The 23,809-nt window shown below is 47.1% G+C and overlaps 2 protein-coding genes across 7 annotated transcripts in view; both read left to right on the forward strand.

Moving 5' to 3' along the window:
* Nucleotides 1-23,809, forward strand: part of ARHGEF4 (Rho guanine nucleotide exchange factor 4) — a 77,158-nt gene that overhangs the window by 46,489 nt on the left and 6,860 nt on the right. The window contains exons 2-5 of one of the 6 annotated variants that reach the window (XM_081058854.1): nt 10,075-10,214; nt 21,363-21,542; nt 22,556-22,723; nt 22,796-22,975. In XM_081058854.1, coding sequence (XP_080914980.1) covers nt 21,417-21,542; nt 22,556-22,723; nt 22,796-22,975 — 474 coding nt within the window. In that variant the 5' untranslated portion in view covers nt 10,075-10,214; nt 21,363-21,416. Of the gene's footprint in view, nt 1-10,074; nt 10,215-17,758; nt 17,885-19,553; nt 19,599-21,362; nt 21,543-22,164; nt 22,724-22,795; nt 23,298-23,809 lie in introns of those variants that run through there. The other 5 variants (XM_081058858.1, XM_081058855.1, XM_081058857.1 and 2 more) reach the window with 5 other exon arrangements.
* SMIM39 (small integral membrane protein 39) lies at nt 17,145-17,315 on the forward strand (the record flags this gene model as incomplete). Its single annotated transcript, XM_081058861.1, has 1 exon — nt 17,145-17,315. One exon carries the CDS (start codon nt 17,145-17,147, stop codon nt 17,313-17,315), a length of 171 nt encoding a protein of 56 aa, XP_080914987.1.

Genomic DNA, 23,809 nt, shown 5'->3' on the forward strand with positions numbered 1-23,809 from the left:
CATGGTTGAGACCCCTGGCAACCAGCCCACATCCCTAGATTACCTAAGGGTTTTCCAAAAGTCACCTCAATAACATAACTAAAGAAACTTTTATCACTCTTATCACACGAAATTTCAAGGGTTGGTTTTAGGAGCTCTATACCAGGAAAGGGTCAGAGACCAAATACATATTTCTCATTATAAATCACAATATCACAGATTCCAATCTCACACAGTACATAAAAATTATTCTCAAGTGCATTAATAATTTAAATGTCAAAAGAAAAACTGTAAAACAGTAAAGGATAACAGGAGAATATAATTTTGAAGCAGGGAAGCATTTTCTAAACATAAAAATATAAACCATAGGTAAGGGGGATCAAATATATGGTGATGTAAGGAGAATTGACTCTGGGTGGTGAACACACAATGGGATTTATAGATGATGTAATACAGAATTGTACACCTGAAATCTATGTAAATTTACTAACAATTGTCACCCCAATAAATTTAATAAAAAATATATATAAACCATACAGGACAAGATTGATAAATTTGTTTATATTAAAATTAAGAACTTCTGTTCATCAAAAGCACCTTACAGAGACAGCAAAAACCACAAAATGGGACATTATACTTGTGACACATATGAATGACAAAGGTTTATTATCCAGAATGGAGAGGAGAAAAGTATGTATATACATATATACATACATAGATAACATCATTTTATATCAATTATCACATTAAAGATAACAACTCAATAGATAAACATTTCACATTAAAAAAATACAAATGACTCATAAACATAGATAAGATGTTCAATTCATTAGTAACATGAGAAATGTAAGTTAAAACTACAGTAAAAGACCATTTCATACCCATAAGCCTGTGAAAATTAAAATATCTGACAATGCCAATGTCATGAGTTGACTAGGATGTAGAGTGATGGTGTTCACCTGTAGCAAATAGACAGCCAGATATGTCTCCAGCGAAATGGGTTTATTCAGGAACAACAAAGAATTGCAATTCAGGACATAAAGTTTAATGGTCAGCCACACACAAGTCCAGAGAAACAAAGGAGAGGATCAGTGTTTTATGGACTTGAGAGGGACCCTTGTAAATGAGGAGTCTTTGGAGGAAACTGAAAGTCAAAGTATAGTGACTTTTCATTGGCTGAGTTATGGCAGTCTCCCATTGGTTGAGCTGTTACTGGGGAAGAAGGAATGTTCCTCCTGCTGAGGTGGTAAAGTAGTATCACTTCCTGTCAGAGATGCAAGGTACACTCTTCCTGCTGTGGTCAGTAGTGTATATTGAGTGACATGTGCATGAGAGTTCTCTCCTCTAGCCTTCTGACTGCATTTAAAATGAGATTTCTGTTTACTAATTTTCACATTTCCTCCTTTTGATCAAGATCTTTCTCTGAAAGCATCACTGATCAATAATCAGGTTTTCCAGGTTAAGTGGCCTTTTGTCCCTCGATGACAAGAAGGACCTTTCTTTCTTAGGTGTCATTCCATGTAGGGAAAGTGCAGAGATTGGAAACCTGTTGTGGTCACATTTGAGTAACAGGGAGGGGTAGGAGGGAGATCAGCTCTCTCAGGCATTTCCCATCTAAAGTCTGTGTCTTAGAATAGCGAATACTGCAAAGGTACACTCAGAACTCTTTTTATTTAATGTGTTTGTCTGGTTTGGGAATCAAGGTAATGGTGGCCTCGAAAAATTGTATTGTTATTTTACCCTCTGTTTCATGTATTTGCATTCTGATCTTTAATGTTTCTTTCCTTCTACTCACTTTGGGCTTTTTTTGTTATTCTTTTTCTGTTTTCTTTAGGTTAGATTGTTTATTTGAGATTCTTTTTCTTGTTTTTTTAAGGTAGGCCTGTATTGCTATGAATTTCCATCTTAGGGCTGACTTTTACTGTGTCCCGTAAATTTGGGGTCATCGTGTTTTCGTTTTCATTTGTATCAAGGTATCTTTTGATTTCTTCTTGATATCATTGTTAACCCACTCATTTTTAGTAGCATCCTATTTAGCCTCCATGTGTTTGTGTATTTTACAGGTGTTTTTTTCTTGTAATTGATTTCTACTTTCATATCATTGTGGTCAAAGAAGATGTTTTGTATGATTTCAATCTTCTTAAATATATTGAGAACTGTTTTTGTGGCCTAACATGTGGTCTGTCTTGGAAAATCTGCCATGTGCACTTGGAAAGAATATATATTCTGCTACTTTGGGGTGAAATGCTCTAAAATATTAATTAAATCCATCTGGTCTCAGGTGTCATTTAAGGCCATTGTTTTCTTATTGATTTTCTTTCTGGAAGATCTATCCATTGATGTCAGTGGGCTGTTAAAATCTCCTACTATGACTGTAGTACAGTCAATCTCTCTGTTTATGTTCATCAATATTTGCTTCTACATTGGTTGTGTAAATGTTTAGAAGAGTATGTCCTCTTGTTGTATTTATCCCTTTTTCATTATGTAATGTCCTTCTTTGTCTCTTGTAACAGTCTTTATTTTAAAGTCTATTTTGTCTGATATAAATATTGCTACTCCAGATTTTTTTCATTTCTACTTGCATGAAGTCTGTTTTTCCATTCCGTTACTTTCAGTCTGTGTGTGTCTTTCAATCTGAAGTGGGTCTCTTATAGGCAGCATATGCATGGGTCTTGTTTTCTTAACCATGCAGCCACCTGCTATCTTATGTTTGGAGCATTTAATCCATTTACATTTGTGATTATTGATAGGTACATAGTTATTGACATTTTATTATTCATATTTTTTATCTTCTGCTCCTTCTTAAATATGTAACATTTCTTGTAATACTGGTTTGGTGGTGATGAAGTCCTCTAAGTTTTTCTTGTCTGGAAAGCTTCTTATCTGTCCCTCAATTCTAAATGACGGCCTTGCTGGGTAGAGCAATCTTGTAGTTTCTTGCTTTTCACCACTTTGAGTATTTCATGCCAGTCCCTTCTGGCCTGCAAAGTTTCTGTTGAGAAATCAGCTGACAATCTTATGGGAGCTACCATGTGGGTAAATAACTGCTTTTTTCTTGCTGCTCTTAAGATTCTTTCTTTGTATTTAACCTTTGGCATTTTAATTATGATGAGTCTTGGTGTGGGCCTCTTTGGGTTCATCTTGTTTGTGACTCTCTGTGCTTCTTGGACTTGTATGCGTATTTTCTTTGCCAGGTTAGGGAAGTTTTCAGTCATTTTTTTCTTCAAGTAGGTTTTCAATTCCTTGCTTTCTCTCACATTCTGCGATGTGAATATTGTTACACTTGATGTTGTCCCAGAGGTTTTTTAAACTATCATCATTTTTTTTAATTATTGTTTTTTTCTTTTTGCTGTTCCATTGGGTGTTTTCCACTACCTTGTCTTCCAAATCACTGATTTGATCCTCTGCTTCGTCTAATCTGCTGTTAATTCCATCTAGTGTAGTCTTCATTTCAGTTATTGTATTCTTCATTTCTAACTGGTTCTTTTTCATTTCTTTCTCTTTGTGTAAGTTTTTATCGAGTTGATCTATTTTTCTCCTAAGTTAATTGAGCATACTTGTAACCAGTGTGTTAAACTCTTTATCTTGTAGATTGCTTGCCTCCATTTTGTTTAGTTCTTTTTCTGGAGTTTTGTCCTGTTCTTTCATTTGGGACAATCTTCTTTGTTTCCTCATTTTGGCTGCCTCCCTGTGTTTGTTTCTATGTATCAGGTTGATCTGCTATGCTTCCCATTCTTGACAGGGTGGCATTATGCAGTAGGTGTCCTGTGGGACCCAGGACTCAGTCTTCCTGGTCACTTGAGACAGGTGCTCCAGGGGTGTCCCTTGTGGAGATTGTGTGTGCCATGTTGTAGTTGAGCCTTGATTGCTGCTCGCATGTCCGTGGGGGCAATTGACCCTCAGGCTGACTGGCTGGGAGGATTCACTGTGACCCCCTCAGACAAGCTGTTGTGTGGGGCCTGACATGACAGATTGGAATTTACTATAGCAAGGTTCTAGTGCCTGCTGAGTCTACCCTTTGTGTGAGTCATTTGTGTAGATAATTGGGTGGTGCTCTGGTGTGATGATCTGAAGCCAGCGACCATGTGTTTTGTTCTGGGGCCTCTTGGGAGGGGCTCTAGTGCAGATACATATCAGCTGCTGCCTGCCTAGCCTGGAACCACCTAGTAGAAGCTACAAAGTGATCTTTGGTATGTAGCTGCCTGTGCTGGGCTTGGAGGTTCCTGGGAGTGGCTAATCTGTGAACTGTAGCTGGCTGCCTCTGGTGCCGGGCTAGAGCCACATATCAAAAGGTACACAGGCACACTGAAGACAGCTGCTGCTTGTTCAGGGTTTGTGGCCCTCTCAGAGATTTTACAGAAGTCCACAGCATAGGTCAAGGCTTAAACCTTAGGAGCTCAATAATAATTAAAGCAGCAGGTAAAATATAGCATCCAATAGTTCCTGAAAATACAATTTTTAATTTTATTTCTGCTGGTAGTAAGGAAGCCACATTACTTCCACAACATTCCAGAATCATGAGCTACTCTGAAAGCATATTTACTATCAGTATAAACGTTGACAGTTTTGCCCTTGGCTGGGGTGTAGGCATGTATAAATTCATATAATTTGACTTGTTGGATCACAGTAGCCAAAGGCAAAGGTGCCACTTCAGTTACATCAAAATGTGTTGATATTGCATATCTAGCACAATATTTGCCATTATCACCTTTTAAATAAGAGCCATCAGTGAGCCACAAGAAGTCAGTGTCATTCACAGGAGTTTCCCGCAGATCATCACCAGAGGTCAGGAGGTTATCTATCAGTGGTAAGCAGTTGCAAGGGGATTTTTTGGTAACAAAGGATAGTAGAGTATTAGGGTTAAACTTACTACAACATGAAAGAGTTGTGCAAGGATCAGTTAACAAAAGGATTTCATAGGAGGTAAGGTAGCTGACTGAAAAATGTTGTTTATGATGAGAAATCAGGAAGGCTTCTACTACATGTGTACAAAGTGGTTAAAGGGGATCCCACAATGATTTCCTCAGTGGCCTTAAATAAAAAGGGAGTGGCAGTAATGGCTCAAAGGCAAGGAGGATATCCTTATGCCACAGTGTCTAGTTGCTGACATAATACCCTGTGGGTCGATGGTGGTCCCCGTGTTTTGGGGGTGAGAACCCCAAGGGCATTCCCTTCATTTTCATATACAAAAAGGAAAAGGGAATCTGATGGTTGGGATGCCCAAGGACAGGTAGGATCATTAAACCCTCCTTTAAGGCTTTAAAGGATATGTTGTCCTGTTCTTCCCATCAAATTGGGTTAGGGTTGTTGTTTTTAGTGAAACACACAGAAATTTAGCCATAAGAGAGAGCTTTGGGTCAAATTTTGGCAATAATCAACTAGCCCAAGAAAACCTCACAGTTGATACTTAGTTTTGGGTTTTGGAAAACATAGGACACCTTGAAGCCTACCTATCTGGATCTAGGTGCAGCTCTTGTTCTGATATCAGATACCCTAAATATCTAACCTGGATTTGGGCAAACTGCATTTTTTCCTTAGTGACCTTATGTCCTTTAAAGCCTAAAAGCTTTAGCAAGTGGATGCTCTCTTCCTGTGAGGAAACTTGGGAGGAAAATCAAAGACGGTTTTGGTTTCATATAAGGGCATCCATTTGCTGGAGTTGAAAATTAAGAACACTAGTGTTTTTTCTTTCAGGTGACTCATCTAGGGTGTGAGCAAGCTGCTTTGCCAAATTGACCAAATCTAGAGTGGATATGGCCTCCCATTCCACCCTTGTCCTTTTAACTAAAAGAGAAAGTTCTCAGTTCAGACCACAAATAAACACAGAGTTCAAAACTGCCCAAGTGGAATCAATATCTGAAGGAAAACCAGAATTTTCTTTGAAAACAATCTGAAATCAATTATAATTGACATGAACAGGGGCATCAAACTTTTGTGGGTAAGGCTGAATTTTGTTCCCATGACCAGACTTTGGGAAAGCCCTAACTGCCTGGTGAAGTTACTTAGCAATTGCCCAGGGCCAATCATATATCAAGTCAGTGGGTTGGTCTCCTGCTTGTAATCCTCGAGACCTTTCAGCATTTTCCCAATAAGCGGTTTTTGTCCAATGCTGAACCTGGCCTTTACTGACGAACATACGAACTAGCTGATGTGAGTCAGAGAAACCAGGGCAAGTTGGAATGACTATACTAAAATCCTCAGCAAATCTGTGGGGATCCTCAGTTACTCTGGGAAGTTTTTTAACTATGGATCATAGTTCAGCTGTTGTCCAGGGGATATTAGAAATTGGTGATTTACCCTTTAGATCCACAGAAGGTTTAGTTTTAAAGGGACAGGTTCTGACAGGTTCAAAGGAGGAGGAAGATGCACCAGTGGCAGAGTCTGAGACAAAGGACATGGGGAGAGGCTTTCGGAGCCATTTGTCTTTCTTTACCTGTTGCTTTGCCTCAGTTAATCTTAAATTTTTATTTTGCAAAAAGGCAATTTTAGACTCTTGGTAATGTTTGGAAGCCTCAAAATAACAATCAAAATAGGTGTTCCATTCAGTTTTGACAATTTCAGAAACAAGTTGTCCAATTCAATTTTAAGAAAAATAAGTTTGGGGAAAGCAAAAATTCCTCAAAATGGCAATTGGTATTCTAAATTACTTTTGGTCAACTCGGTCTATTTAATTAGAATTGTGCATGAGGAAGAATGATGGTTTCTAAACGTAAATCTCTACAGGAAAAGACTAAACAGCCTGCAGGCCAAATATCAGTACAGTTTTACTAGGAACATGTTGGTTCCAAAAGGAATTGGACCAAAGGCTGAACAGCACAGTTCCAGTGGAACAGCCAGATATCAGAAGAGTCAAGCCAAAGAACCAACTGAATACTCATGAACAAACAGGCCTTAACCAGAAAAGGATGAAGCCTTAAGTTAGATTGCCAAAGAGAGCCTGGAGAGCATCAAAGAGAGTGGAAGTTTGGATCCAGGAGATAGACTTATCCTCAAACTCCAGGGTCAGTGAGGAAGCAGTGAGCTCAGTGGGCCCTGTGGGTACCACACCTGTTTACTCAACAGCTCTCAGGGGTCTTTTTGGATCCCCAAACGAGCCCCCAAATAATGTTGACCTTAAACAAATAGGCAGACAGATATTTGCCAGCAAAATGGATTTATTCAGGAACAATTAAGAACTGCATTTGGGCACTTTACACAATAGCCAAGATATGGAAACAACCAAAATGCCCATCGGTAGATGACTGGATTAAGAAGCTGTGGTACATTTATACAATGGAGTATTACGCAGCCATAAAGAAGAAAGAAATCTTATCATTTGCAGCAACATGGATGGATCTAGAGAACATTATGTTAAGTGAAATAAGTCAGAAAGAGAAAGACAAGTACCATATGATCTCACTTATATATGGAATCTAAAGAAAAGACTATGTGAATGAACTAATCAGAGTCAGTTTTGGGGACGCAGAGAAAAAACCGAGAGTGGTTAGATGGGTGTGTGGGAGGGGGTTGGGGATAAGGGGAAAGGTGAAGGGATTTGGAAGCAGCTGGTAACCACAAGATGGCCTCAGGGTTTTTCTTTTGAAAATTAATTTGGGGAAGGTATTCTATAATGCTGTAAAGATTTTGTTGGGTATCCGATGGACATGCGTCCTATTTGGGAGACCACCTCAGGGATACTGTGGATACCTGATCATGGCATTGTACATCAGAAGCTAAACATTAATGAATGCCAACTATAATTTTATATATATAATGTGATGGTTCAGTGTGAGGTCGGAGGGATAGTGGATGGGGGGAGGGGGGTTCACAGTATGAGGGATATAAATGATGAACGTCTAAGTATTACCTTGTTTTGTACACCTGAAACTAATAAATAAATTAATTAATTAAAAAAAAAAAAAAAAAAGAACTGCATTTGGGACATGTGATCTAATGGTAAACCACATGTAAGTCCAGAGAAACAAAGGAGAGGAATGCTCTTTTATGGGCTTGAGAGGGACTGTTGTAAACAAAGAGTCCATTGGAGGAAACTGTAAGTTTCAAGTATAGTGACTTTTCATTGGCAGTCTCCCATTGGCTGAGCTGTTACTAGGGAACGAGGACTCTTTTCTTCCTCCTGCTGAGGGAGTAAAGCAGTATCACTTCCTGTCAGATACAGGAAGGCTCTTCTGTCTCTTCCTGTGTCTTCTGTTGGGGTCAGTAATGTGTTGAGTGACATGTGTGTAAGAGTTCTCTCTTTTAGCCTCCCAAATCCACTTTAAATGAGGTTTCTGTTTATTAATTTTCACAGTGGGAACATTCATATATACTGTCAGAAGTCTAAATTGGTAGAATAGCTTTGGGAAACAGTTTGGTGTCCCTGGAACCCCGGGATGCTACACCTAGGTGTCTATGCCCTACAGTGTTAATTCACACCAGGGATTTTGATTTCATGAAAGAGGACAAACATCTTAAATATTACAATGATTTATGGCCCTCCAGGAGCCACGGAACATAAAAAACACACAGCATATTTGTGGTATTAAAATTTCATCAGGAAGATTAGGAAAACAATGTGTAAGAGGCTCTTTAGGGGGGCAATAATGAGAAACATGTTGCAAAATACTGTCTGAGAGAAGCTCTGAGGTCTGTGCCCAGGAGGTGTATAGTTAGGTCTGGAGCATCACCATTCACACCAGCCATAAGGCAACAAATAGCCCACTGTTCTCCAGCAGTACCATGGGTATGGAAAATTTGAAATATTCATAAAATGCAAGACTGTGCATCAGAGAGAATGAATCGATCACAGCACATGAGAAGCTGAATTTAAAAAGCCAGTCAGAGAAGAAAAGCTACTGGATTTTTCCATTTATATAGGTCAAACCATGAAAAACTCAACAGAAGTAAATGCTGAAACAAAGACAAGCACAGGTATGATTTATAAAAAATTACAAATTTTGAGTGTTTCTCTAAAGGAGACAGAAAAGAATAGGATTAGAGTGGGGTAAGCAGAAGGTTGAATTCTAAGGTATTTTTAAAGGTATTTTTAAGGTATTGTAAGGTATTTTTAAGGTATTTTAAGGTATTTTTTTAAGCAGGCTGATAAGTACCAGAGGTGTTTATTAATTTTCAAACTATATTTGCATGTACGAGGTCAGACAATTAAGTTCGCGAACTCATCCTAGAAAAAGTGCTACACACCTCATCGCTGAATATCACTATAGTCACCTTCAAAGTCCTCCCTTTGGGAAGCTACGTACTGACACCAGTGCCTAGTCCACCCTTCAAAGCAATTTTGGAACTCTTTTTCTGGAATAGCCATCAGAGCTATGGTTGTATTACTCTTAATGTCCTGAATGTCATCAAAATGTCTTCCTTTCAATATTTCCTTTATCTTTGGTAAAGAAAGAAGTCATTGGGGGCCAGATCAGGTGACTAGGGAGGGTGTTCCAATACAGTTATTTGTGTACTGGCTAAAAACTCCCTCACAGTCAGTGCCATGTGAGCTGGTATGCCTTGCTGTAATGCAAGAGCCATGAATTGTTGGTGAAAAGTTCAGGTTGTCTAACTTTTTCACGCAGCCTTTTCAGCACTTCCAAGTAGTAAACTTTCTTAACTGTCCAGTTGGTACAAATTCATAATGAATAATCCCTCTGATATCAAAAAAGGTTAGCAATATCGTTGCAACAAGTTTGCGAACTTAATTATCTGACCTCATATATACTGTATATTTCTTTGGATATACCGTATATATTTCATAATAAATTGTTAACATTTTTCTTAAGGGCCTTAAACTATACCTGGCAGATTGGTAAATGGTTTTGAGTTGAATTCACCTGGCGGGGACTCTGAGAGTCCTGCTATGGCAGATATTTGTGTTTCTTGATTTATGAAGTTGGTAGGGACTGAGCACTAGGTGATTAAAATGATTGGTGTGAAAGTCAACCAGTGTGCTCTTTCAACCAGACCACGTTTTTACAGCAAGAATGTTTTAAGAAACTAGTTTCCGGTCTTCTCCATCATCTCAAAGAAGGAGTGTTAATCCTTCAAAGGTTTCTGTCCTTTTCTGTGTGTCCCCCTTAGCAACTCTTTACCAGCTGGTCTCTCTTCTTCCAGCCATCCCTGATGGAGCTCTGGACATAACCACCTGTGCTGATGAGATAGGGAGTGAGGAGGACCTGTATGAGGACGTGTACAGCTCCAGCCACCACTACAGCCACTCTGGAGGGGGCGGAGAGCAGCTGGCCATCAACGAGGTAGGGTCAGGGCTGTGTTGGTGAAGGGAGGGCCTGGCCATCAAGGCGACTCCAGCACACTCATGCAGGCCGAGGTGTCCGCAGTCTCTGTGTTCTTAGCAGGTGACAGTGACACTGGTGTGCACACAGCAGTTTAGCCTGTGGTACTCACTTTAGGATACAGTGTTTACCAGAAGAGCTTGTCCAGATACAGAACTCCCGTGCGCCTTCATGGGGTGTGCAGGGGACCCAGAGTAACGGACACGACATCCAGGACCTGATGTAAGAGTACTGGCCTGTTCTACCAAGTAGCTTCTGTACAGCCATCCTGGATGGAATAAGCTCTGCTTGGTAGAGGGAGGCCACTGACCCTCCAACAAGTTGTCTGAGCAGGACTGGGGGCAAAGCAAGTGAAAACTGATTTCTTTCCTATTGAGTCCAATAGATCAAAAGTACTGCTGATGCTTTGACAACTGTGTGCAAGTCACTTTTTCTTTTTTCTTTTTCTTTTTTTTTTCTGTTCTTACCTACATAGAAGAAATTAGAAATTATAGAAATTCGTAAGATACTTCATCTAGGCAGAACTGGTTCCCATACCAAGTTCTCCTTCTGCATTCTCCATGGAGAGAAAAATTTTGAGACCTTGATTCTCCTCCATTTTCTCAGTTGTGTTCCTGTTTCTCCCCTCACCTTTTGTACTTAATTTGGAAGGGGCTGTTTGGCATAACATGGTAGTTCATTGACACAAGCACACATCCATAACACCACGTTCCCCTCCTGGTCACGGTATGCTGTGAATTTCTCCTTCATTAAAACCGTAATCTGACCATCTAGGACCTTGCAGCATCCAGAAGACTTTTTTTTTCCTCAGAAGGGAATCACCTTACAGTTAGCCTTTAACATTCCTGTGAGTGAATGGGCTAGTAGGTTTCTCAGAAACCCTTAAGGAATGTGGTGTCCTCATTATCTACTCTACAGATGAGCACAGACTGTCAATGGCCCATGAACTCTTCTTACAGGCCCAGTTCTGAATAATGATTTTTAAAAGTTGTTAAGTAGTACTTTCTTCAAAATCCATGATGCGTAAGGAATAAACATCCAACTAATTTGATTTTTCCAATAAAGCCTTTTTTATGTGCTCCTCATAAGCTGTCTTAAATGTATTTTAAAAGTATTATAAAATTTTGTCATCTTAAGTACCATTCACAGATAAGGGTTTTGCTTTTCCTTGAAGACTCAGGCTGCCTTCCCCAGTCTTGGGCCCCAGGCCTGGTGGGAGGCTGGGAGGCAGCAGGTGCAGGGGGAGACCCTGGGCTTTGGAAGCCCCAGACCTGAAGGGGAGCTCCTCCCTGCCAGAGACCAGTGGGGAGCTGTGAGCAAGTGAGCAAGTGACCCTTTGAACACTGGTTCACTTACTATAAAATAGGATAACCCCGGGGTTTCACGAGGGCTGACTGAAATAATGAATGTAAATAACCTGGCACACGATGGGCTCTCAATAAATCTCCAATGATGGAGCAATGACAAAGAATGGACACTAACATAAAGCTTTTGGGGACTCTGAAGAGGTGTGGGCTCATTTGATTGACCATCAGTTCTGCATTGTTAGAGTTCTTGTGTCTGCTTTGTATACTTGTGTCTCCTACCTGCTGGTGAAATTCTTCTGGTCTATCACCTCTTGCTGTTGGTTGCCTATGGGGCCCTGGACAAGTTGTTCATTCTAAGAGGCTTTGCACAAGGGAAGCCAAGAGCAAGACTGCTCTAAAAGCACAAATGGACTCCGGCAGAGGGCACCTTGATGAGGGAAATGCAGGTAATTGAGATTATGAATTACGTGGCACCATTTTGGCTTGCTTAGAGAACTTGTTTCCTGTTTGGTTCAAAAGTCTTTCTGGTATTTGCCGTCACTGAGTAGACAGAGTGGTGGCGCTGTGTTGTATGTTCAGAGTGCTCAGTGCTTTCCAGGGTACCTGTGTTCCCTGGATGCTCGGGTGCCTCTGGGGTAAGGACGTGCAACATCGCAGAAAAGGACTGCCCAGTCAGGCTAAGGAGCTCCTTAGGGAGACAGCAAGCTAGCACATGCGGGCACTGGGCTCCTGACTTGGCCGCACGTTCCAGGCTGCTCTCTCACATGAGACCCACCAGCACTTCTAGATACTCAAGAAAGCCCAAGAAATTCTGCCCTAAAGGGGGCAGCCCAGCATGAAAGATAGGGCCTGGGTTTGGGGGCTGACCTCCCTGGGTCTGACCTGCATTCTGCCACTGGCTAATGGAGAAAGTGTGGCAAGTCATTCCCTTCCCAGGGCCTCCGTTTTCTCACTGTGGGTAGATGTGGCACCTGAGCCCCACTGGCAGATGTAGGAAGGTCACTGTGTGTGGCTGTTTGGGGTACTTTGGGTACTGTTACAATTCATAGTTAGCATTAAATAGAAACTCCAAAGAAACATAAAGGGTGATTCTCCATTGACAGGCCTTCCAAGAGCAGTGATGTCCCACTGTGCACTCCCTGACCCCTCTGCCACTCACTGCTGTCTCACACGAATGGCAAGGTTTTCTAGGAATCAATCTAAGTTTTATACTTGGAGATTATAGAAACAACAGGTGTCAGAGAACAGTGCATACTATATAATATTTGGCTTGCTCTACAATCATATATTCACTTGTAATTGTTTAAGAACATGGGAGTGTTGTGTTCTAAATTGTGACACATTCTTGTTCATATTGACCTCAGAAGGGGAGACCTCTTCTCAATTTCATAAGCAGGAGGGAACCCAAAACATGTGGCCTGAAGAGCAGCAGACATGGGAGAAGAGCAAGGCAATTTTGTGGGTACCTGGGAGTTAGTGTATGTGCCCACACACGTGTACACATGAAGGTTATGGGGTGTTGTATGTATGTTGTTGAACACTTAGTATGTGATGGGTAGTATATGTTGTGTGTATGTTGTTGAACAGTGTATGTTGTGTGTATGGTGTTGTGTGTATGTTGTTGAACACTTAGTATGTGATGGGTAGTATCCCAGGCCCTTGCACACAGCTGTGCGGAAGATCAGGGCTGTTGGGGACGTGGGCCAGGCAATGTGTGTCCATATGGGTCCCTATCCTTGGCTGTATATGCCCTGATGAAGGGGAAAAGGGGGCACAATACCTTCTTCATTCTCTACTCCCTGCATCTAATGTAGGCCTTACATCTCATGACTGTCCAATCCCTGCAGTAGGAGTTAACTGCAGTGCCCAGAAATGTCCCTCTCTTCTTTCAGCATTGTCTGAAAGCATTGCCTTTTCCAGATGCCCATGACCTGGGCCTGTCTGCCCAGTTCCTCACCCTCCTCCCACCTTTGCCCTGCCTCCAAGGCACCTGGTCTGGGCTGGGCCGCCATCCCTACGTCAGGCCTGAGGGCATCCTTAGCCCAAGGACGGGTCTTTGGAAGACATTGTTCCCTTTTCATTTCCACCCAGACCCCATCCTAAGCTGTGAGATGGGACCAGAGGAAAGAAGGGTATGTTTCCTGGCCAACAGGCCTGGGGTCTCCTAACACCTACTTCACTGCCCTGCGGACAGCAGCGTCTTCCCCACGGACCAGCACAGCTGTGTTAAAGGAGGGCACGTGTGTGGAGCTGTCCACTCCTTGCATGGCTCTGAAGGTCTTGCTGTGTCCAAGTCCCCTCCAAGTACCTGTGCATAGAGCTTTTTCGATGTCCCTGATTCAGGAGGGTAATGAGGGATTGGGAGCAGCTCCTGAATCATTTTGCCAAGAAGAGATGAAGCTAGAACTACAGGGCAGATAGACATGAAATTTTTCCTCTAACCTGGAGCTTAAAGCATAGAAGGAGCTCTACCAATATCAGGCCAGCATAGCAGGCGGGGGGGCAGGGCTACCCAGCCCACCAGGCCACGGGGCAACCTGCTGTCCTCAGGCTCCCAGCTTCTTCATGGAACACCTGGAGGACACAGGCCAGACACAGGCCTGCTCATGACCGCCGCTCTGTGCAGTCATCTGACCTTTGCTTTCAAGCTTTTTTGGCTTTGTTTTTGGTCATGAAATATACATTAAAAGGCTATTGCCACTGTCTTCCCTGTGATACCCGCCGCAGATCACCAGAATCTGAAGGCCAGGGACAGGGTGGAGGCCACCTCTCAGTCCTTAGCCCTGGCCCCGGTTCAGAAGTTCTTCTGCCACGTTAAACCCTCCCCAAGCTGTTCAGCTGCACAGGGGACAGAAGACTGTCCCAGAACTGGGCCATGGCCGGAGCCCTACAATACACCCCTGGGGCCAGCACAGCAGCAGGCAGGATGTAACAGACCCACAGTACTCAGCACTGCGGTAACCGGGAGGTCCCAGAACTGCCCTGTCCAGGGACCTGAGCATGCACAGGCCTCGATGCCCTCCTTCCTGGGTGTCTGAGCTCTCTGGAACCACAGGGACACCAAGAAACATTAGACCCAAGTCCACACCCCACTAAAGGGCTTGTCACACAGTCTTACAGAGAAGTGCTGGGATTTGGGGTGGCTGGGAATTGCCTTCTGTTCCTTCCGAAAGCTTAATGGGCCTACTTTTCAGAAGAACTGGACAGTAACAAAAGGAAGACTATTTCCCCCCAACCAGACAGAACTTTCAGGTCTGAGTGGGGAGACAGCCTTTCTGGACACATTCCCAGCCCTCCTCTGCACACACACAGGTATCCACACACACATACATCACACATCCACTTGGAGTCTTCAGCAGGATGGTGATACCCACAAGTGCACTCACCTGTACTCACTCATTGTATGCAGTGCTGGCACACACAGGGAAACGTGAACATACAGAGAGAATGTCACCCAGTGTGAAGACCCACCCTCTCTCTGCATACAATCCATGGCGCCTCCTGCCCCAGGAGACACAGTGCTGAGCACGGACCCTTGAAATCCTTTCCCACTTCTGATCCATCAGAGGGTCATGGTGACTGTGACAGAGCTCCCCATTGGAATTATTCCCAGATGGAATAAGAGACACCTACATATGACCTTTGAACCCTACATGGTTAAGGTTGCAGGCTCTGTCAGTGAGGCAGTAGAAACCCTTTTTTTAAAGCTGTTGAACCATGCACAGAAGAATGAAATTCTGTCCTTATAGGAAAAATCAACTCAAAATGAATTAAAAATTTAAGCATAAGACCTGAAGCCATAAACTTACTAGAAGAAAATTGGAAAAGCTTCTTGACATTGGTCTAGGCAGTGACTTTTTTTGGATATGATACAACAAGCACAGGCAACAAAAGCAAAAATAGACAAGTGGGATTGCATCAAACTAACACACCTCTGCACAGCAAAGGAAACAAAAGAATGAAAAGGCAACCTGTGGAATTGAAGAATGTGTTTGCAAACCACATATCTAATAAATGGTTATATCCATTTATTAGAAAACATATAAGTAACTCATACAACTCAATAGCAAAAAATCCAATCTAAAAATGGGCAAAAAGAGCTAAATAGACGTTTCTCAAAAGAAGACATACAAATGGCCAAAAAGTACATGAAAAGATGCTCACCATCACGAATCATCAGGGAAATGTAAATCAAAACCATAATGAGGTCACCTCACACCTGTTAGAATGGCTACCATCAAAAAGACAAAAGAGAAGGATGTGCACTGTTGGAATGTAAACTGGTGCAGCTGTTGTGGAAAACAGTATGGAGATTCCTCAAAAAATTAAAATCAGAACTACCATGTGATCCCGCATTCCCACTGCTGAGTATTTATTTGCCCAAAGGAAGTGAAATCAGGATTTTAAAGAGTTGTCTGCACCCCCATGTTCATTACAGCATTACTAACAATAGCCAAGATACAGAAACAACATAGATGGATAAAGAAAAAGTGGTACATGTATGCAATGAGATATTATTCAGTCTTAAACAGAAAAGGAAAGATGGAACTCCTGCCCATTTACTGCAACACAGATGGAGCTGGGGGACATTATGCCAAGCAAAATAAGCCAGATTTATAAAGACCAATACTGTATGTCCTCACTTATATGTGGAATCTAATAGTCAAACTCAGAAGCAGAGAGTAGAAAGCTGGTTGCCAGGGACTGGGGCAGGGGGAAATGGGAAGATGTTGGTCAGAGGGTACAAAGTTACATGCGATGAGTAAGTTCTGGAGATCTAATGTACAGACAGCACAGTGACTATAGTTAACAGTACTGTATTGTACACTTGAAATTTTCTAAGAGGATAGATCTTAAGTGTTGTCACCACACACCCAAAACGGTAACTATGTGAGGTGATGGATATGATAGTTAGCTTGATTATATTTCACAATGTATACATATATCAAAATATCAAGTTGTACACTTTAAATATATACACTTTTTATTTGTCAATTATACCTTAATAAAATTGGGGGTAGAGAGTAGTTAACAACTGAAAAGCCAGCTGCTTTCCTACAGGAACAAAATCTGCTGTCATGTGCAAGGTCAGTAAGGAGAGACCCAGAATCAGGTTCTTCCTTGAGTGCCTCAGCGTGGATCAGTCTCAGTCTGTCCAGAGTTCAAAGCCTGGCTCCACCATCCCTGTATTCGTGTGATTTTGTGACTGCAGATTCCCTGGTCTTTCAGAGCTGCATTTCCTCACGTGTGCGGTGGGGGCCAAGCACAGTTCTTGGTGTTGGGAGTCAGAACCCCTGGCCCATCCCCACGGCTCGGTACGCAGGGCTCCACGACACTCCGAGAGCACCCGTCCAGGGGCGAGCACCTTCCGCCAAGGCGCCGAGGGCCGAGCGCCTGGCCCGCTCGCACCCGGTGACCCGCCCGCCCCGCCCGGCGCTGGGCTGCGGGCTGGGAGCCCGGCGCGCACGTGCGGGCTGCGCGGGAGAAGCCGGCAGGGCGGCGGCTCCGCCCCTCCGGGCGCCGCCCGCCCCGCTCGCGCCGCTGAGCCGCGGGACCTCCGGGCGCGAAGCTGCGGCCGCGCGCGATGGCCCGGGTCCCGCCGGCCCGGCGCCGCCCCGCGGCCCCCGGGAGCGCCCTGCGCGCGGTGCTGCGCTGCAACCTGCCCCCCGGCGCGCAGCGCGTGGTGGTCTTCCTGGTGCTGGCGCTCCTCGTCCTCATCAACGTCGTGCTCGTCTTCCTGCTGGCCTTCCGCTGACCGCCGCCGGCGCCGCGAGCCCCTCCCGGTGAGTGGCGCAGTGCTCCGCGCCGGCGGTGACCCGCGGGGAAGCGCCCGGCCTGGCCCGCGCCCCCATCCCAGCGCCGCGCTGGGGAGGCCTCCCCTTCCCGCCCGGGGCAGCGGTGGTGCGGGGACGCGGGGTAGGGTGACATGTGCTAGCAGACCCCTCCGTGCGTGTGCGTGTGTGTGTGTGTGTGTGCGCGTGTGTGTGTGTGTGTGACTAAAATGGCGCATCCCTGTGGGGGGACTGGAGATGCGGGTGCAGCTGTGGCCTTGCTTCTGCGGTTGTCTGGAAACTGCTCATGTGATCGCGGGGTGTGCAGACTGGACACGCATTTCTGGGTGGGTTTCAGAGACGTGTGTGGAAGGTGAGCGGGCTCGTCAGCAAATTACCTGCCTTTCCCATTTTGTGTCTTAGGTGTCTCAGTTACAGACAGAGCCCGTCTTGCAGCTGGCACTCTGAGCAGCCCCCAACCCTGGCTGCGCAAGGGCCTGGGGAGCCCAGTTCACAGACTGTCCATTGGAATTCTCCACCAGCTCTCCTGTGTGTGAGAGATGAGGTGGAGCAGGGTGGGAAGGGTGGTGGTGGTCATCAGGGGGCACTTGGGGGCAGAGCTGGTTTTCCCAGGCCTGTCAAGTTTTCAGGGGCACAGGACGGGTTGCTGCTCCCTGCCCCTGCTTTGTCTTGAACTTGCTCTTCCACTAGGACAATCTCCCACCCGCCCCCACATAAACACCCCATACCTCAGAGCCACTTTATGCTCCCCATTGCCTGGCCAAGAGTGAACCATAACCCTCGCCCCTGTGGGGAGTGAGTCTTGGCTTCTGTGTCACTGCACCTTGGACAGAGCAGCCTTGAACGACCCCTGCCCAGAAACCCACCCAAGCGTTCACCCTGGCAGCATCTGGGCTGTTCCGAAGGTAGAATGTGTCTGTGGCCCGTGGAGCTGCATTGTCCTGGTGATATCACAATAAACAGTTAAAGTCATTGCTGTAACTCATCAGTGCCTCCCATCTGTGGATCTGTCCGAGAGCTTTGTGACCTAGCTGGAGCATTGTTACTGTGGGCATCGATGAGGACCGAGGCAAAGGGACATCAGGGGAATCGTCAGGGCTGTGTGTCTATCAACTGCCTCTTGGCACTGGCAAGGTGCTGGGATAAGGAAGTGACAAAGGCAACCAACCTGGTCCCCCCAATGGCTTCCTGGTGACTGGGCAGGACAGCTATGGGAGGTCTGTCCATAAAGGTGTAGGGAACCTTAGTCTTTTTGGGAATCCCTGCCTCTGTCCCACACCTGTGCCCTTCCCCGCAGCTATGTAGGAAACCACCTGCAAGGGCTGGCAGAATAAAGCAGGGGGAGGAGGCACTGGTCCATATAACAGCGGCTTTAGCTCAGGGCTCATTTGAGGGAAGTTGGGACAGGGGGAGATAGATGCCTGTCCTGGTTAATACCAGGTGGGAACAACCTGGGAAGGGAAACAGTGCACAGAGGGGCGCTGTGGGGTGTGTCAGCATTCTTCCTCCTGCCTGGGCTCCAGCAATGAGGACAGCCTCTATGCCATCCTAGAGACCTGTTTGTGCAGCTGGTGTGAAGTGAAGGTGGACAGAAGCCACAACCTGTTCTCAGGAGACCAAAGTGTGGCATCCAGTAGAGGGCTGGAGGTTGCATGTCAGGGGCTGTTCCAGGATCAAAACTACAAAGCTTAAACATGAAGTTTTGTTCCCCTCTGGAGATAAACGTCAGCTTACCCAAGAAGCTCCAAGAGTGAATATTTCCATTGTCTCAGTAACTCATCACTCCAAACGTACAAGTCGTCCTGATGCATACACGTACTCACCTGAGGTCACATGCGCCCTCTGTCCTGAGCCTCACGCTAACCCCGTGATCACATGTGCCTCACGCTCACTTGTGGCCACACATGCCCTGTGTCCTGATGCTGAAGTCACTTGTGCTCATACACACCCTCTGTGCTGTGCACCCGTGGTCACTGCCCCTGAATGCATTCTCATTGGCTCACCCAAACCACCTTTGAGTACTCTGCTTTTTTCTTGTCCTCAAATCAGACCCCCCACGGCGTGGTGTGGTGGCCTGCTTGTGTGCAGTGTGCACTACTGAGCTGCCCCACTGGTGCCTGCTCCCTACATGCAGCAGCCTGGCTCCTCTCCTGTCAGCTCGCTGAATCCTTTTGTCTTACCCTGTCCGTATTGCAGCCAGGAGCTCATGATCCTGGGGTCCATCTGCAGAAGAGGACATGCCAATAGTAGGTCTTTTTAGCTGGGTGAGCACAGGCCCCTTGAGGAGACTTGCAGCCCTAGGAATAGCCCAGTGCTCTGCACCCAGGGTCTCTGGGTAGATATCAGGACTTGGCAGCTCCTGAACTATGCTGCTTGTGAGAATAGGTGTACATTCCAGGCTGTGGATTGTCCTGAAAGTGGCTTCATCAGGGTTTGGAGCAAATTTTACCCCCAGAAAACATGAAGAAGTGGTAGTTTCTGAATGGGCCTGCTGAGGCCCTGTCTGGAGGAAAGGCTCAGTCTGATAGGCTCCTGTGTCCAGGCGGCCCAGCCCGCCCTCCCCCTCCCCATTCAAGGCACAGTGGATACCTGTCAGACAGTGACTGGAACTCACTCGGGTGGAGACCCAACCAGTCCCACTCAGTCCTGCTTGTACCCAGTTTCGATGTGAGGGTGAGCATGCACACTGCCTGGGAGACCCCGGGAGGCCCCACTGGGCCTGAAGTCAAGTGGGGAACAGGCCAAGCAGCTCAGTGCAGAGGCCCTGTCAGGTGATGCCTGAGGCCCCGAGTGCTTAAAGAGCCAGCCTGTGGCTGTGACAATCAGAGCCACACTTGGTCCCAGCAGAGAAGGGCATGGACCTCACCTCCCATGCAGTCCTCAGCCCACCCCTTGCCCCCATCTTGCCCTAAGTCCTCCCCAGAGTCATTCATCATTTGAGGAGCAGGAACTGAGCTCACATTCCAGGAAAGCAGGTGTCAGCCCAGTGGTAAATGGAGCTGGAAGTGTGAGGACTGCCTGGGAGGGTGCAGTCTCTCTGCCTCTCAGAGATGTAACGTGAGGTGCCTGTATGCCCTCTGGACCTCCTGATGTGAGGTCTACAGCCATGCAGGACGATGGATCCATGACAGTTATTTCAGCAGCGAGAAATTAAAGGCTGTCAGCTGGGTATAAAGTGGTTGACTTGGTAGCCAAGTACACAAGAGCAGCCCTGAGGTGTCTATTACCAAAGTGGCAGCTGCGAGATGTACCTACGTCTCCTAGAGCTAGGGAATAAAGGAAGGGGGATTGGAATAATTAGAACTTAGACTGCTGTGGGGTTCGGACCTAGAACTCTGAGGAGGGGTGCTACCCAGCGGCTGATTCGGGGGAGGTGGGTTGCTGTGAGACTGGTTCTGCAAGTGTTCAAAAAAACACTGCAACCTGGATCCAGCTACTGCAGTGTCTGGGCACCTCTGCAACTGGGAAGCAGCAGTGTTCCTTGTCAGGGGACCACAACGGTACTACAAGTCCACAAGAAGCCAGCAGGAAGGAAGGAGCAAGCCCCTTCTCTCCCAGCCTTGTGGTCCCCTCTAATGCCACATCAGGAGAATCTAACAGGGAGCCCCTGGCCCGCACAAAGGCAGCTGGCAGTGCCTTAGTCCCAGGGTCGCAGAGCAGAGCATGGACGATGAGTGGAGCTGAGGCAATAGTTTAATCACTGGCCCGATGGGGATGGGAGTGAGCAAGGTGCTTGACCCTCAAATTCCATGGCTCACCAAGATCCTAATGGTCAAGTTCACTTCAGGCTTCATCAGCCCTGCCAGTCTAGACATGACCCGGGCATAGCCCTGCCTCCAAAAAGCAGTTGCCTCAGAGGAAGACTCCATCTGCTCCTCTGTAACATGAGTTAGGATCCCCTCTTCCCAGGGCTGCTGAGGGGTGGGGGGCAGAGGCCGAGAGCCTGCCCCCCGAGGAGGGCCATGGCAGCCTTACTGCATTGACCTGCCTGTCCATGGCTCTCTCCACAGCTCATCAGCGATGGCAGTGTGGTGTGTGCTGAAGCACTCTGGGACCATGTCACCATGGATGACCAGGAATTGGGCTTCAAAGCTGGGGATGTCATCGAAGTAATGGATGCCACCAACAGAGAGTGGTGGTGGGGCCGTGTCACTGATGGCGAGGGCTGGTTTCCAGCCAACTTCGTGCGGGTATGACGCAGGCCTGAGGTTCTCTCAGGCCCCTAAAGAGCCAACTGGCTCTGCTGAGAAACAGGAGCCTGAGACTGCTCTGGGGCCCGAGGTGCTGGGCATGGACCTCCCCCTCACAGGCTGTGAGCTGGGTGGGTGGATGTCAGGAAGGCCTGCCCAGGGAGCTGTGACAGCCTTCCTCCTCCTGCAGAGCCACCAACTCTGACCCCTGCTTCCACCGCTCCCTCCAGGGGGCCCTCAGTAGACAGAGAGGACTGGGTCAGAAATGAAGGTGTGTAGACAACTTGCTTTAGCAGGTGTTTATTAAGTGCCTTGCAAGGCGTTTACCTGCATCCTCTCAGTTACACCTTTCACAGAAGCCCTGGGAGCTGGGGACCTCACACCTGAGGAAACTGAGCCGAGGACAAGTTAAGTCTTTATCCCAAGAGATCACAGGGAGGGGACCCAGCTCCTACCTAAGGAGGGAGGCCTTTGGTCTCCAAGGAAGAGTTCAGGCTCAGACCACAAGGCCAGGCAGAGGGCAAGGCAGAGGGCAGTGGGGGCGGGGGGCTCGGGAGGGGGCAGGCCCTGGGGTTTAGTTTGTTGCTTCTGTTGCGCGGACTCCCTAGATAATCTGCCCACTCTGCACCCCAAGCCTTTCCTAGGTATGGGTCAGAGAGCTGGCAAAGCCACCACCCACTTTCTTCAGGGCCCCTAGAGAGCCCAGTAGAATGGGCGCGGGTTAAGAAACTGGAGTGAGTATCCGCTCTGTTCCCAGCACTGCGCTCAGCACTAGCAGAGTGTAAGCAGAGGAGGTGCCGGGCGTCCTCAGAGGACCGGGTTGTGGGTGCAAATGAAACTGACAGCGGCAGCGGTCATCAAACGTGTTGTCCCCCTGTCCAGATGAGCATTGCTGGGGGGGAGGGCAGCTTCAGGGCCTGCCCAGGACCCTGTGCGCCTTTTGGGCTCTCTGAGCCCCAGTTCCCCGGCGTTGCCGCAAGGATGCGGGGCGCTGACCCGCCACGTCCCTGCAGCTGCGGGTGAACCAGGACGAGCCCTACAACAAGGAGGCGGGGGATGGCGGGGCGGAGGACAGCGGGGCTGAGGCACAGAGCAGCAGGGACCAGATGCGCACCAATGTCATCAACGAGATCCTCAGCACCGAAAGGGACTACATCAAGCACCTGCGCGACATCTGCGAGGTGAGGCCGGCCACGCGGTGGGGGTTGGGACGGGGTCCAGAGGGGATCTGACTGTCCCGCCCCTGTCCCCAGGGCTACATCAGGCAATGTCACAAGCGCGCCGACATGTTCAGCGAGGAGCAGCTGCACACCATCTTCGGGAACATCGAGGACATCTACCGGTGCCAGAAGGCCTTCGTGAAGGCGCTGGAGCAGAGGTTCAACAGGGAGCGACCCCACCTGAGCGAGCTGGGCGCCTGCTTCCTGGAGCACGTGAGCCTGCCCACCGGGAACCTGCTCCTGGCCCTGCCCGCCCACCTCCGCCCACTGGGGGTTCCTTTGCCCCCACAACCCACCACTGCCCCAAGGCCCCAGCCCACAAGATGGCTAGGAAGTTCTCCCTGCAGGCTACTGGCCAGGCAACCTGCTACTCTTTTCCTAGACAATTCTAGGTCCTACCCCCTCACCATTCAACACTGTTTTGGAAGGGTGTCTGCTTCTGTAGCAGACAAAGCAAGTCGCAGAAGGCTCCTTGGAGCAGGGGGCCTGGGCTCAGCCCCAGAAGGATCTCCTTCGGCCAGAGTAGAGGGCAGAGGTAGGCTGGGCTGCCGGTCGAACTCCCCAGGGGCTGTTTGTTCACAGCTGATTCTGGGGTTCTTCACACAGTGAACAAGCTGAAATTTATGTGTAATTGACAGTGTACTTCCACTTCAGATGCGGGCTGACATTTAGCCAAGGTTCACGGGCCTGGTCTGGGTTAGAGGGACTCTGCCTGGCCTGGCCGGACAGGGAAGGCATCCTTTTCCTGTGGCAGTTGTGGGGTTAAACAGGATACCACGCCTGCCCATGAGAGACAATGTGTGCTCCTTCCTGGCTGCTGCCAGTGAGGGTTGGGAGCGCTCTGCTACCTCTCTCCAGTGGCAGGAGAACTGGGAAGGGAGGCCTTGGTCTGTCCACACACAGGAGTGGATGGTGGGTCTGGGCACTGAGTGAATGTGGGGTTGGAGTCCAGTTATTCAGCAGGCAGAGCTCTGACTGAGGGAACAATGGGAACAGGCACTCGCCTAGTGTGACCATCACAGCAAGCCACCACCAGCCAGCAGCTGC

The sequence above is a fragment of the Rhinolophus hipposideros genome (genome assembly GCF_964194185.1).
Source record: "Rhinolophus hipposideros genome assembly, chromosome: 9".
Taxonomy (NCBI): domain Eukaryota; kingdom Metazoa; phylum Chordata; class Mammalia; order Chiroptera; family Rhinolophidae; genus Rhinolophus; species Rhinolophus hipposideros.